Source organism: Andrena cerasifolii, chromosome 6 (assembly GCF_050908995.1).
Source record: "Andrena cerasifolii isolate SP2316 chromosome 6, iyAndCera1_principal, whole genome shotgun sequence".
Classification (NCBI taxonomy): domain Eukaryota; kingdom Metazoa; phylum Arthropoda; class Insecta; order Hymenoptera; family Andrenidae; genus Andrena; species Andrena cerasifolii.
This window is the reverse complement of record NC_135123.1, coordinates 13188127-13202389: the sequence shown is the minus strand read 5'-3', so window position 1 is coordinate 13202389 and position 14263 is coordinate 13188127. Positions and strand designations below refer to the sequence as shown.

At 51.1% G+C, this 14263-nt stretch overlaps 1 protein-coding gene across 3 annotated transcripts in view; it reads right to left on the bottom strand.

Annotated features, from left to right (window-relative positions):
- Positions 1 to 198: 198 nt before the first annotated feature.
- Axud1 (AXIN1 up-regulated 1) overlaps positions 199 to 14263 on the bottom strand; it is a 32479-nt gene continuing 18414 nt past the window's right edge. The window contains exons 1-5 of one of the 3 annotated variants that reach the window (XM_076814231.1): positions 7669 to 8509; positions 4684 to 6859; positions 4328 to 4578; positions 3646 to 4062; positions 199 to 3171 (exon numbers count right to left, since the gene is read on the bottom strand). In XM_076814231.1, coding sequence (XP_076670346.1) covers positions 2185 to 3171; positions 3646 to 4062; positions 4328 to 4578; positions 4684 to 6844 — 3816 coding nt within the window. In that variant the 5' untranslated portion in view covers positions 6845 to 6859; positions 7669 to 8509 and the 3' untranslated portion in view covers positions 199 to 2184. Of the gene's footprint in view, positions 3172 to 3645; positions 4063 to 4327; positions 4579 to 4683; positions 6860 to 7668; positions 8510 to 14263 lie in introns of those variants that run through there. The other 2 variants (XM_076814232.1, XM_076814230.1) reach the window with 2 other exon arrangements.

Here is a 14263-nt window from a genome sequence, read left to right as displayed (position 1 = left end):
GATTGGAGGATGCGATGGAATCACATTAAACATGATTAAGATTGCTCTTTCGGCGTACTAATGCCGACGCAGCGATCATGCGTAAAATAAAGGGAATGTGGGGGGTTTATGTCGTTTCGGGGACGTAATGGGAGTGAAATAATAGAACGGTGAGAAGAGACATACACAATGAGACAACACATTACACGACAGACAAGAGACTTTTTCACAACATTTAATAAAACGCTATCAACTATGTATGCCTTTTTTTTTTACTCAAATACTCTAAAAGTTACTTACATACGTGTGTAGTTTATATGTATAATTATGTCGTACGGAGGTGTCACATCCCTCGCGACTCTATCAACGCATTTTACTGTACGGTTCATCCGCCCTCCCCATTCGACTCTTCTATTCCCGAACGTGAGAGAATTCGTTGCTGCTGGATGTCCGCGGACAACGAGCGCAACGATTTTAGGCACCAATCAGCGACGATACGATGAACACACGGTGTAAAACGCGGACGCAGAAGACCGTACAGCGTGGATGTGTGCTCGGGAGCTGACACGTCCAGTATGTATAAATTTAATACTATCGTCATTATCATTGTTGTTTCCTTATGCGTAATTATTTCAATTAATCGTGGGTACAGCGATCAACGTCCCGGGATGCTAAACAGGTCTGTGTCTGAAAATCTACAAGGTGAATAACGATGGGTGTGCAAAAGAGAACGTCTGCTTAAGGCAATCCTGCCTTCTGGACTTCGTTCGAATAACAAAACTCCGCGCGGGTTTCTCTTTTCATTCTTCGTGTCGACGTTTACCTTGAAATTGCGATTAAGGAACAGAATTGAGCCGTTGATCGGTCGAGTACGCGAGAAGACACATATAACATCCAAGAAAATAAAAGCAATTATACCCCCGCCGAAAACTGTTTCGCGCGTCTTTGATACGTGTGCAAGCTGGTACCAAAAGATATTGCAATTTCAAGGTGCCGTGAAAACAATGAGGGGAAAAATAATGTACGAGGGCTTAACGTTACGTGTTCTGTTAGACAGCGTGCGCTTGGTATGCCAGCCAACCATGATTCTTCTAACATTTGGAAACGTGTGTGCATTCAAGAGTGGAAAATCTCTTATTCCGTGTCGGTCGCCGTTTTACCATCAGCCGTTGGTTGGAAAAAAAACAATTCGAAACTCGATTCCCCCCCTACTAACTGGCATAAAAAAGTCCCATAATTTATTCCTTAACCTATTTTAGCCTGGCAAACTGCATCTCTCGTGTAATATGCACAAGTATCACAATCGCTCACGTTCCGTGGTCGTGTACAAATGTTACTCTTCTTATTTGTTTGTGTTTGCTCATCTGTTGTACATATCATAGATCGTCTGTTCCATTTCCATCCCTCTCAATCAGCCAAGCGAACACTTTCAGTCTCGCGCGCTGCCGCAATAAATAACGTTACTTAACGCCGCCGTTGTCCAATTTGTTTTGTTTAAAAAGACGCGTGACCCGCGATCCTACGATTAAAGTATTAAAGTTAAGGTATTATAAACTGCAATCTAAAGCTGATCCCATGTTGTTTCTTGGTCACAACCTCGTTGAATTACTTCTGTAACCCCGGTTACAGAACCCTTGGCCGTTTCAAGGAGACTGTACTCGTGGAGATTTTCGACGAAGACCGTCCACCGAAAATCGATCGCCGAACCTCGCGGTCCCGGATTCTCTTCGCGGTATATTCTTTTTTGCCTCCGGAGCATCGTTCCGCCCGCCCGATCGATTCGAACGATCGGCAAACTTTCTACCAACGGGACAACGAACGATGTCTCGGAGTCTCCATCCCGGGCGGACGCGCACAACTTTTCTTTTTCCATTTTCTAACGACATATCCACGGGACTCGTCGTAGTGTTTAACCGCGAGTGATTCTCCAGCAGAACACCGTCGTTCTTGACGAGAACCACGTAAAACAATTTACTCGGATTTATCTAACGCGCCGGAAGGACGGCTCCGGTCAGAGAGTTCCGTTACCTTCCCTCAACCCCACGCCCTCCCCCCCAATCACGCATGCGAGATTTCCGATGAGGCTCGAGCCCGTCAGAAATTATTCTATGTTTTTGTTTTCTCGTAATGAATCACTACGAGTGAAAGAGAAATTTGTTTGAAACCGCCGCGTACAGACGTACCTCGTATCTACAAGTGTTCGACCTAAGCGGATACTGTCTCGACCATCGATTTCTTGATGATCTCGCCGAAGTTCTCGTCGCACTCTTCCGTGCTCTCCGACTGTTGCTCGTTCCCTTGGCTCTTCTCCGCCTCGACCTTCGCCCCGTTCCCGTGATAAGTACCGTGCGTCTGCGGCTCGATCTCGCCATAATACGAGTATCTGGCGGACAGAAGCTCCGAGAACGGCTCCAGCTTACCAATCTGCTGGGCCGTGTTCATCGGCTGCACCGAGTTCAAGTTCGTGTACTGGGATCCGGTGGTTTCGTCCTGGGCGAAACTGGCCTCGTAGCTGGAAGCATGCTGCCCAGGATGGACCTGGCAGTTCCCCGGAATCGATCCATTATCTTGTCCATAAGGCGCGTAGTGGGTGAACCCTGCGTTCCCTGGCACCGGCTGGAACTGTGGCTGGAATTGCACCCTAGACGTGGAAGGAAGGTTAGCGTAAGGTTGGTAGTCCTGATAAGCGGGCTGTTGGAAGTTCACACCAGCGCCGGTTTGGCCCGAGAACGTTTGGAACGCTTGACTAAATTCAGGATGCAACTTCCTTTGAGGCCCCTGCGTACCATCAACGGTGTCTTCGCTAGGGTAACAATCGTCTCTGATCGCGTATAGATCCAGGCTATCTTCCCTTGTGCCGGGTGCTTCTGGCTGACAATTCGCCCCGCCGTCCGCCGCCTCGTGATTCTCGTAATGCAGCGTCGTGAAACCGCCGCCGTTTAGGCATGGCTGTGCGTTCCTGTTCTCCATCACGGACCCCAGATTGATCTCCCTTAAGGGGCTTCTACCGTTTTGATTGTCGGAAGCGTCGTGATCCGCGCTCTCCTCCTCCCGTTGTTTCTTCTCCAGCTCTAACCGCATCAGAGTGTGGATGAAGTGCGTCCGCACTCGTACAGGATTGAACTCGATCCTGCCTGAACTGTTCGCGCAGCCATCCCGTGTACACCCACACGGAAACCCCGCCCGATCCACCTATTCAAGCATACCAGACTCCCATGATTCACGTCTGACAAACACTCCTATCCGACTACCGCAAGGGCTTGACGATTCAATCCCGAATATCGCGTAGTAGATACATGTTCCAATCGAGGGAAAATCAAATCCATGCTAGAAGGGAGAGGACTTGGAGCTACAAGGAACATTAAAAGAAACGTAACGCAGGAATTGGTGGTGCGCGTGAATGAGTTCAAAGGATGTCGTTGCGACTTCGTGAGTAAGAAAGATATGATCGATTCTACGTTAGGCGTGCTTCAAATTCACATGGTACTGAACTGTAAAGTGTTATGGTCGCGTATATGCGTTTGGTATGTCCATGCATTCTTTACGGTGGTTAACTTGATTAGAAAATACGACTAAACGATTTCCGTACGTGGCATACGCGAAGCATTCGAGTTTTCGTTAGAAGAGGACCAATTGCTTAAGTATATTAATTGCCAGTCTACTGACCTGGCACTTGACGTTAGCGCGACTGCAGGGACAGCTCTCGGGGTCGCAGTAACCTTTGCACCCACAGCCGCAGTGTTCTCTACTGGCTCTGATGTCGCGACACTCGTCCTTCTCGACGGCGTCTATTCTGCGCACTCCTGCTGCTCTGAGTAGAGCTCGTCTCTGCCACGTGGGCACCGGCTGCAGGAAATAGTAACTGTCGATGTCTAGCTCCTCGGTGTCGCTGGGTTCCTCGTCTGTGTCGTCGCTGGGATCCTCCGAACTGGAAGCCGCCTCAGCCACGCAATTTGCGGCACGTTCTGAGCGCAACTGCGCCAGTCTGGCACGATGGATTCGCCTTTGCTCCGCTGCGTGTTCCGATAACGAGAACCTTTCGGCGTGGGTGTGCGTCGCGCTCATGCCAAGGGTGCTGCCACCCTATGGATGAAGACGGATCAATCTGGTATATCGTATTTGCATGGGAAGGTTGGAAAACAAACGCATCTTTGTATGAAATTTTCTTTATTATTCACGTGTATCGGATTCAAGTAACTGTGCTCACAGTTGTACTATATCGAGGAGGTGGATAAATAAGTAGCGATAAGTTTTCGTGCTGTTAATAACGCGTCATCGATGTACTTTTACAGTTTACGCAAGATCTTTTAAATTGCGAGTTCAGAATGAGTTTCATTGCGATCCTTACCTGAGAAGGCACGCAGGTGAAGCCCTGCGCCCTGGGGAAGTAGTACACGGTGACGGCATCGAACTGGATATTTCGCTTCTTCTTCATCGCCTCGTCCGTATTGCTTCTCTTTGGGGTAGGAGCACCTTCCATGCAGTCGGTCAATCTTCTCTTTAGGTTGCTCTTCGGGGGAGTAGGGAAGCTCGCCAACGGCGGCTGTGGCGTACCAGGGACAACAGGGTTGGGCACAAATGTGTCTAATTGATTGACGGCTGAAATGCGAAAATACATTTGCTACTACCAGTCTTCTAGTAATTCTCAATCGAAATACTTTCGACATAGTCAACTAGTACCATTCACCAAAAAGCAGCAATTACCTTTTTCCTTGTCTGAGAGAATATCATCGGGTATCCTATCCAAGAAAGAAGTCTCCGAATCGCTCTCTGGAGCAGGCGCAGGCCCGGAGTCCCCAGGTATCTCGCTTCCCAGGCCAGAATCGCTTCCATCCGACCTGACCTCATCCCTAGCACCCGTAGCAAGCGCCAGACTCTCCGCTGAGTCTTCAGTGAAGGCCTCCGGCCTCTCAGCCTCCAACCTAGTGATGATCTCCGGATTGATGTCGACGCAGCACATGGATTCGCTCTCTGGGCATGATATTTGGTCGGAGACGGTGTCGTCGTCGCAGCTTCGAATGCGAACGTTCGCCATGGACGACATTTCGGAGCTGTCGGATCCAGTCTCGGTCTCCGTCTCCGTGTCTATTGCTTCTGGAGCATCGGTGGAAGGTTCCAACGTCTCCGTTGGCGAGCTGGGTCTCGCCTCGGACGAATCCATGTTGTTCAACGGCTGTACATTCTGCGCGGTGGGCAAAGATGAAGGAAATATGATCTTCTGATCCTTGTCCAGCTTCCCCGTAGATACACCAGACGCCGCTTCTTTCTCCTTGCCTGATTCTTTGACTGTCGGCCTCGGTGATTTCGGCGACGCCACCCTCTCCAGCATCACTTTGCACTCCATGATAGAGTGAGCAGATTTCGCTTGCTCTTCAGCGTGAGTCGTTTCCTGTCTGGACCCCGCAGCAGAGGGAAAGTCCTTCTTTGAATGGTCCTCTGGCTCAGTCTTTTGGGCGTTTTTCTTCTTGTAAGCGCACCTTTGGGCGAGACGCGACCCCCTGGGCGAATCCGTGGGCTCGCTCCCGGCATCCACGTCGCTAGCATCGTCGTCGCACGCCACGTTCTTCTTCAGCTTCCTCTTGACGATCGGCCTCTTGTCTTTTCTATCCGGTGTCAGACCACCGGGCGATTCGATGCGCTCTAGCATAACGACTACATGGGAACAGATCGCGTTCTGCACCGAGGTGTCCGTCTCCTCGGACGTCTTCGCGGTAGTGCAATCGTTGTCCGCGTGTGACGAGCTCTCCTTACACGTGCTCGGTTCGACCGGCTCCTCGCATTGTTTTTCCTGACGTGGATCGAGATCCCTCTCGGGGCTCTCCCGCGGCAGGGAACAACAGGAGTTCTCGTCGATGAACACATCATCCGTGTACTCGAGCTTCCTGTGGCAGTCTATCACCTCCTCGGGACTGCCCGCGCGTTCACCATCCGGCGAACAAGCACCGCAAACCCTGCGCTTCGGCTCAGGGTCCGTCGCCTCGTTCGTGTGCACGGAATTATCAAGGCTCGTATTCGCCTTCAGTCTACAAGCGCTCATCAACGAACCGTCGAGAATCCTACTGTTCCTCGAGATGCACCGGCCATTGCCAGAGTCTTCGTCGAACAGGCACGAGTCCGAGGACAGGGATATTTCGCCAAGAGTTCGCTCTCGAAGGCTCACCAGCACCGGCGAGATCCTCCTCACGTCGCTCCTCAATTGATTCGCCTCGATCTCAGGGATCTCTACGCCGATTCTCTTGATCTCGGCGCTGATAGGCAAGAAGTCGCTGGCTGGCCTCTTCCTGGACAGAGGCGACACACCAATGAAACCGATGCCAGTGACGAGTCTGTCCTCGCTTTTAACGACGCACTTAATCGGCGTGGACGTAGTCTCGCAACAGTTTCCTAGCTGATCCTCGAGCTGTTCGCTCGGCTTCACATCCGTTCCCTCATCTTCGACTGGTTGCCCGACGCCTTTTCCCAACTTGAGTCCCATGTCGAGCGTGTCCTGGGCGTCTTCTCGAGCAGAGGGTGCGTCGGGAGGGGCGACCGAAGCCTGGCACGGTCCTAGGCTGACGAATCCCTGGTCGTCGATGACTTGACGGCCAACATCGTGCATTCCTTGGGAAGCAGCCGCGGGAGAGGCGTCGTTATCCACCTCCCCGGCAATAACCTCTGCGGCTGGTGTCGCCGACGACGCGGCGACCGTCCCCGACGATCCTACCGCGCTTGAATCCTCCTGGGCCTCGACAAGACGTTCCTGGGCCTCGACGAGGCGCACCTGGGCCTCGACAACACGCTCCTGGGCCTCGGCAACGCGCTCCTGGGCCTCGTCGACGCGCTCCTGGGCCTCGACGATGCGCTGCTGAGTCGAAGGCGATTCCATCTGGAGTGTTTCGATCTGCGAGGAACAGGAAAACAGAGCTGCGTTACAGAGAGTGTCGGGCAGAGTGGAAACGATCAGAAACGGTGGAACCTTCCGTGGACTGATAGCAGTCGCGAAGGTTCCAACTCGAAACGGAAAATAAAAAAAAAATACAAGGCGTGTTATTCGTGGGTCGTCACCCAGGATCCAAGTTCATCAACTGCGTCGTCCCGTGAACCGGGCGTCCTCCAGGTACTATCGTCCCGACCCCTTCCCAGGTAATCATATTCCCTCTGCATTGCCTCTTTTCCTCGAAATATCATAAGCAAAGGACGGGGAGGAGGACGGAGGGGATCAATAATCCGCGCGCTGATAACCGCGCGCCGGTGAACAGGCCGAAAGACAGTGGGGCACGATCGGCGTGTATCCCTGTGGAAGGACGTATCCAGATTGGTCCCCTTCCGGATCGAAAACGTCGTCGGATGTTCTCCGATCGATGCTGCCTCGATCAGTCGATATCTTCCTTATCGCAACACCCAAATAAAAAGGGGGTGGTTGGAGGAGGAGCGTGGGTCTGCATGTAATCCTGGCCGGAGATTATTGATTCAAAGCTGGCAGGAAAGGAGGGGGTGGGGTGACGCGGAGGAAAGGGGGGGGGGGAGGGAGGTTTCTGTCTGCCTTCGGTTACCATGCGCACCTTGTACCCCATGTATACCCCAGAGAACACGACGACGGACCAGGTGTAGGAAAAAAGAAAAAGGGTTCTTGCCTTCCGTTTCTCTTTCTTTCGTTTCTGCCTTACGCTCTTTTCTCTTTCCGTTACTCCCCCTTTTTATCGTTTTTACCTTCGAGCCCCGGCACGATCTTCTGCTCCCTCCACCACTACCTTACGCACCACTCTGTCCCCTCGCGAAAGCTGAACAATCTCCTTCGAGCACGGGGCCAGACCTCGACGATGCCTTATCGCGGACGCTTTAAGTCGTCTCGCAAATCCAGCCGCCTCCATTCCTCCCGCGTGCAAGCCTGTCGCCGAGAGCCGTCGCGCGATCGGCGCCCTCCATCGATGAGGGCCGCGCGGGCCACGCGCCAGCCGGCATGCGAAACAACGTCTCGCTGCCTGGAGCGATCGAGATTCTCGGGTCTCGAGGAGGTCGGGCGCAAGCAACGAGGCGCGGGGAGTCACGTACGGGGTCCAAATATCGCTCGGAGACAAACGAAGAGGAGGACGACCGGATCGGGCCCGAAAGCAGAATGCCAAGGTACACGACGAGAGTCAGGTGGCCCCTCCGAGCGGACGCGAGGAGTGTCTGACGAGGAGCGAGGCCCTGAGCAGCGAGATTAAACGCGCAGCGGTCGTAAGGAGCTTCGTGGCCGAGAAGAGCGACACAGAGAGAAGCGGCAGCGGCAGAAGAGGCCAGGCTCTATCGATGGAGGAGCCGAATCGAACACGGATATGCGGCTGGCTAATGGGGCCCCAGAGACGGGGCAAGACGAACGTTCACGAAGACTGAAGAGACCGAGCGTTCCAGAGACGTGGCCCGGGCGACGATGATACTCGATGCGAGCGTGAAAGCGAGGGAAATGTGCCTCTAGCAGTGGAGAGAGAGTATGTGGTGTACTCGGCGAGAAGAAAAGAAGAAGCGAAGCGGAGGCGCGTGCGTCGCGTTCGACAGCTCGGAGCAGAGTGAGCGTAGGTGCCCGCGACGCGACGCCGCGTCGATGACGATTCTCCTCTCGGCGCCGCTTCTCGTGTGGCTTCGGCTTGCCTCGGCTCTCCTCCGCGCTAGCGAAGGGTACACGCGTACTTTACACAGAACGCGTACACCCATGCGCGCACACACACGTAGAACCAAGAAGCACGCCCGCACGCGCCCGTCGGTGCACATGTGGGTGTAATACACACTGTGTATACGGGGGAGCTACGAAACGCCGTGGTTCTCAACGGTGTTCGCGGATCGAACGCGGAATTCAACCGCGTGGCGATCGATCTTCCAGGCTTTTCCCAAAATCACGCTCGCAGACGCTTCCCTTGGATTAGCTGGTTCATCTGGAAGGAGCTGGAACAGGGGGTTGAAAGGAGATTTCAGAACGAGGGACCCATTGATTGCTGGCCGGTGAAATTCTGCGGCGTTTCCAGAGTAATTCTATTTTCTGCACGGTCTTGCACACGCTCGCGAGTGTGGAGGCGCAACGTGGGCTACGCCTACGCGCACACGCGCCTGTAAAATTAACGGAAGGGTATTATTAACCTTCCTAGATTGGAGTACGGAGTGTCCCTTTTTTCCTGTGCCGAAGCATCGATCGAGGATCCCATGAAACGGGAACTAGACCTCCAAACTCCCTCTTTCTCTCTCTCTACGAACGTGCGTTGGATTATCAGCCTTCGACTGAGTCTTAGACGCTGAAGGGTTCGATTGATAAGTCCGATTTCCATAGGATACTCGCCACATTCACGCATACTTCCTCGTCTAATAATTAAGAACCGAGGTTATACTCGGTATCTGTATAAGCTTCTGAAACATTCTGTATACACCTATCACTGAATTGAAACCGACACCGACACCGTTCACGTTGTCGCACAGTCAGGTTCAGGCTACAATTCAATCGAGTGAAACCCCATGGTTACAGCGGAATCGATCTTGCAACTTTTCGCCCGAATTGCAGCGCGTAATTAATGAAAATGTCGGTGGAGAAACAATGGGATAGAACGCTCACGACCAGAAGGCCAGCGCGTCGTGTTATTTAAATTAACCTCGTTACAATTGCCGGTGGACGGTCGAGGGTTATCATCATCGGTGGAAAGCTGACCGCAGTCGAGTCACGCTGCCGCGTATGGTCGTACGAATCATGGCAAGAGAATTCCATGCCTGTCATCGTCTTCTAACATCACGAAACCGAAGAAGCCGCGAGTATCTGTATGAAGTCTATATGTGCACCATCGATCCCACCGATTGACCAGCCTCTCTGCTCGGGAAACGCCGAACGTAAACTTCGTTCCTCGTCGCGCTAACGCCGCGATATCGTCGGGAACGTGGCGCGATAACAGCGGTCACGTGGACGCGCGACAAAATGGATACAGAGAGGAAACGGAGCAGTCATAGAACTTGCAAGAGGAGGACTATGAAAACCACTGATACAGCCGATACACTCGCGGTGTACCAAACAGGTTTCCGTCGTTACATAAGCAAGCATTCGCCAAGTGGCTGTATCACTCTTATCATTACCCTCCCAGCGGACTTTTGCGGCGGATTTGCATCGACGGCCCCGATGATCCAGAAGCTACATTGTTGCCGAGACGAGGACTGATTCAGATGGAAGGGATCTCGGAGCTTTCAGGCTCTCGTTCGCAACCTTGAACCCCTTGGTAGCCTCAAGCTCGATTCCACGATCAAGATTCGTGTAATACCTGAGTGATCCGGACCGTTCCGATTTGTTTCGCATGAAACGCGATCTGCGTGAAAATTCGCTGGTCCGACACGGTCCTCCGAGTCTTGCGTCGACCGTAATGCATTTGAAAAGTGGAAAGCTCCGCATTGGTAGCGCTACTCGTAGAATTGGCGCGGTATTGTCTACGGAACCCTCCTGCCCTCTCTCTCTCTCTCTATCTCTCCTCGTTTCTCGCATTTATATTTTTCTTTCTCTTTGTCGAACCCGGCACACACGCATACAGGGGCACAGAGAGAGACCAGTCTCTCTCGCGAGCGGTTCAACGAACGAGAGAGCGTGGCGCTTGCGCGGGCCTCCGTGGCCGACGTAATTGTCGCTACGCTGCGAAAGTAGAAGGCGTACCAGCGCCGCAACCCTGCTCGTCTTCTTTCAATCTCTCCCCTTTTCGTTTCCTTCCTTTCTTTCGTTTCCCGCCAGTCAAGAAAGTAATGGCACATTCGTGCCCGCGACAAAATATCAAAATCACCGGGCTCAGCGAGAAACCCTTGGCCCGGCCGCCAGCGACTATCCAGCGCCGCGTCCTCCTCCCGGTGCCCGCTGCACTCCAATTTCCCCGTGTTACGGAGGAATTGAAAAGCTTGGCGTCGTTTAGGACTATGATCACGATCAGATGTAACTCCGCAGCCTTGATTTCCTCTTTGCTGCGCGTGAAAAAGATATTCTAATTTAGAAAGACGCAGCTGCGCCACTCGGGAAGATATTGGAGTCTCCTCTTGGAGCGATGGGGTGAGATTTATGAATCGGAGGGAAAATTTGAAGAAAGCACCCCTCGAAGAAATATTGTATCGGAGCGATAAGCCTTCTCTAATTACTTAATTACTTGGAGCACTGCAGAATCTTGTCTCCAAGTTGCAAAGGCTTTTACATTTCAAGGATTCTCTTCAGAAACCCAGCCTGCTGTCCAAACCGAATCTCGAGCAGCGGGACGCTCCAACGTTTCACGCTAAACGAGCGAACAATTCGTTACGTAACCACATAACTGAGCACCGTCGAAGTTGGCCCCGTGTTCGATTTCTTTGCCATCCGCGTGTGTCGTCGTTTCGATTGAACATCAAGGTCGCGTTCTTGAGCCACATCGCGAAATTTTGCGCGCCTCCCCCGCCGCACAGTGGGACGGATCGACGTTTAGGTAGGCATTCAGTTCATTTCTTACATATTTCATCGTTTAATGATTATAATCTAAGATTACAGGTAATATTTTTCCATTTTTAGAAAATGATCAGCTTTTACACATTGGAATAGTTTTAATTAGTCTTTTTCTTGTAACGAAAAATATAAACACTTATATTCTATCGCCAAATTAAGATTTTTTGTTACCATATTCGTATTTTTCTAAATTACTCCAATGTGTAAAAGCTGATCATTTTCTAAAAATGGAAATCTAAATTTTTTTTTAGAATATTTAACTGAGGAAGCCCAGAACGCCCGAAATAATTTTAAAAACTACTGCGAATTATACGCAAAAAGAGCAGCCGAAAAATGACAAATCAAGATGTTCTAAATAATTTATTAATAAGCCCCGATCCATATATATGGAAATCAACATGAAGGGACTCTTGAAGTCCCATTATTAAAAAGAGCGACGAGAAAAAAAAAAGATTATTGTATTTATTATACAATATATTACCTGTAATCTTAGATTATAATCATTAAACGATGAAATCTGTAAGAAATGAACTGAATGCCTACCTAAACGTCGATCCGTCCCACTGTGCGCCGCCCCTCGCTTCTGTTTACTCCGCTCCGTACGCGCACCGAGTACATACGTGCATGCTGCACGTTGCTCCACGTAAACGTGCACGCGACGAACAGGTGCGTGCGACTTAAAGGCTGACGGGTCAAGAAATCGACGACTGTGATCCTGCCTACTTTCCAGCCAACACCCAATTTGCATTACGTTTATTCTCGCGGTTTCGTTGCAAGTTACGCCGACGATTAAACAATTCAGCGTGTACCGTTAGCTTCCTGTACGATCTTGGAAGTGGCTGTGCCAGAGAGGCCTCTGCGAACGTTTGCATGCGAGGAAAGAATGCGCGCCTTGCAATATATGATGTCAGATTTCGTGTTTGAATGGTTGATGGAAAGGTATGCACTGATTGAACCTTGAACCCTGGCGTGCTAAGGAAGGTAGCCCAGAAAAATGTTGCTCTATTAACCCTTTGCACTACTAGCACGCCTCCCAGGCCGTGCATTACGTTCTCCTTCAAGTATATCTCCCAGGCACTGCGAAGTTTGAGTTAACCTCGTGTGCGGATTTTAAACACCGTGTAAGTGAAAAGTAGCAATTTGGAGTCTCTGCGTGTGAATAGGTCGAAGCGCGGAGGGTTGAACTTGTTGATCCTTTTTAATGGCTGTGTAAGGTCTCTAATTTTGTACACACCGCGCATCTTTCAAGCTGGACTTTCAGTTTTTATGAAATTTCAGTTTTTATGCGCAACAAATAGTTCTCGACTGTTTCTTTATGCTGTATAAAACACACATTTATATCTGCTTCATAAATTTGTCAAAAATAATATCTTTGTTCTTTGCATGTCCCTGAATCATACGTACCATTGCATATTTAAACCTGTTTTTTTTTTCTTTCAAAAACACTAAAGGTGGACATACAATATTTGTGTACTTAACATTCGATGTGCTCCCGCCTTGTGTGCGAAATAAGAGAATCGGCAGAAGCTTGTTCTCTGGAAGCATGGGAGCCGAATCCTTCGCTCAATGCACCCATCGATGAGTTCTAACTGTATAGCAATTTTCTTCAATATTCATTCGAACATCGATTATCCCCTCGTCAACAAAGCCCAGCGCACGCCTCAGTGTCCCCCGAAAATCGCCAACCTCCCCCGGTCCCCACCCCCGTGGCGCAGAATCCAAGCGAAGACACTCTAAAAGGGACAGTTTGATCGGGCCTTGGTACGAATTTTCATCAAAAAGAACCGAGGCGAGGCTTGGCCCCGGTTTCCGGCCGGCTTTTCTAAACTCCCAAAGAGAAACGGGGCGAAGAAGAACCCGGCTGGCTAGAGGGAGCGGGAGGGAAAATATTGAAGCAACGCAGGAGCGAGAGAGCAACGGGATCAAAGCAGTTTTACAACACCGGTAGACGCTGCGATATTGCTCCGTCGTGCTTTCTGCTTTCTGGGAAAGGTTCGAAGCGTCCTCTCTCTCTCCCTCTCTCTCTCTCTCTCTCTCTCTCTCTCTCTCTCTCTCTACCTCCCCTCCTACGCTGCTCTCTCATTTTCTCTTCCCCTGCTGCTCCACCATTGCTCTTTCACCCACACGACCGCGCACACAAGTCTGAACACGAGCTACACCCTCTCCCCCGCCATGTATAGCGCATACTCTTTCACTTCGGTCTCTCTCCCTCTCCCTCGCTGGCCCATTCTCATCAGTAGTATTTCTCTCTCCCCTCTATCTATCCCTCGGCCTCTCTGTTTCTCTCACCCACTACTCGCACACAAATCCGCCGCAGCCAACCGCGTCTCGCTCGATCTTTCCGTTAGTCCCTCTCTCGCCTATGCTTGTGTTTTCCCCTTTCCTCCCCCCTCCCTCTCTCTCGCTCCTCCCTCTTCCCCTCGCTCTCTATCTACACCGCCTGCTCTATCTCCGTTTCCGCACAACTTTCCAGGCACTGGCTTTCTCATATCGCCTCTGCGCAGGCCACTATGCCGCGTCCACTATAGCACGACGCAACTATACGAGCGACTATAGCAGTCCCTCTGTGCAACGCGCGCCACGTACAAGGCCGAACCAAAAGAGGATAATATATGCGAAATCGGTGCAGGAACGGCCGATTTTCGTGTCTACGTTGTGACGAGTCGAATTCGTTAATCGGGTGACTCGCAGGATGGTACCTAATCAGATTGCGACCTGGAAGGAGCCGATTACCGGTGGATGAACAGATCGATATTGTAGGATGACTTCTTTTCGAACGAGGAGTAGGGTAAATGTACCGTTTGTGGCCATTGCACTGTTTTTGGCCATGTGTATAATTATCTTATT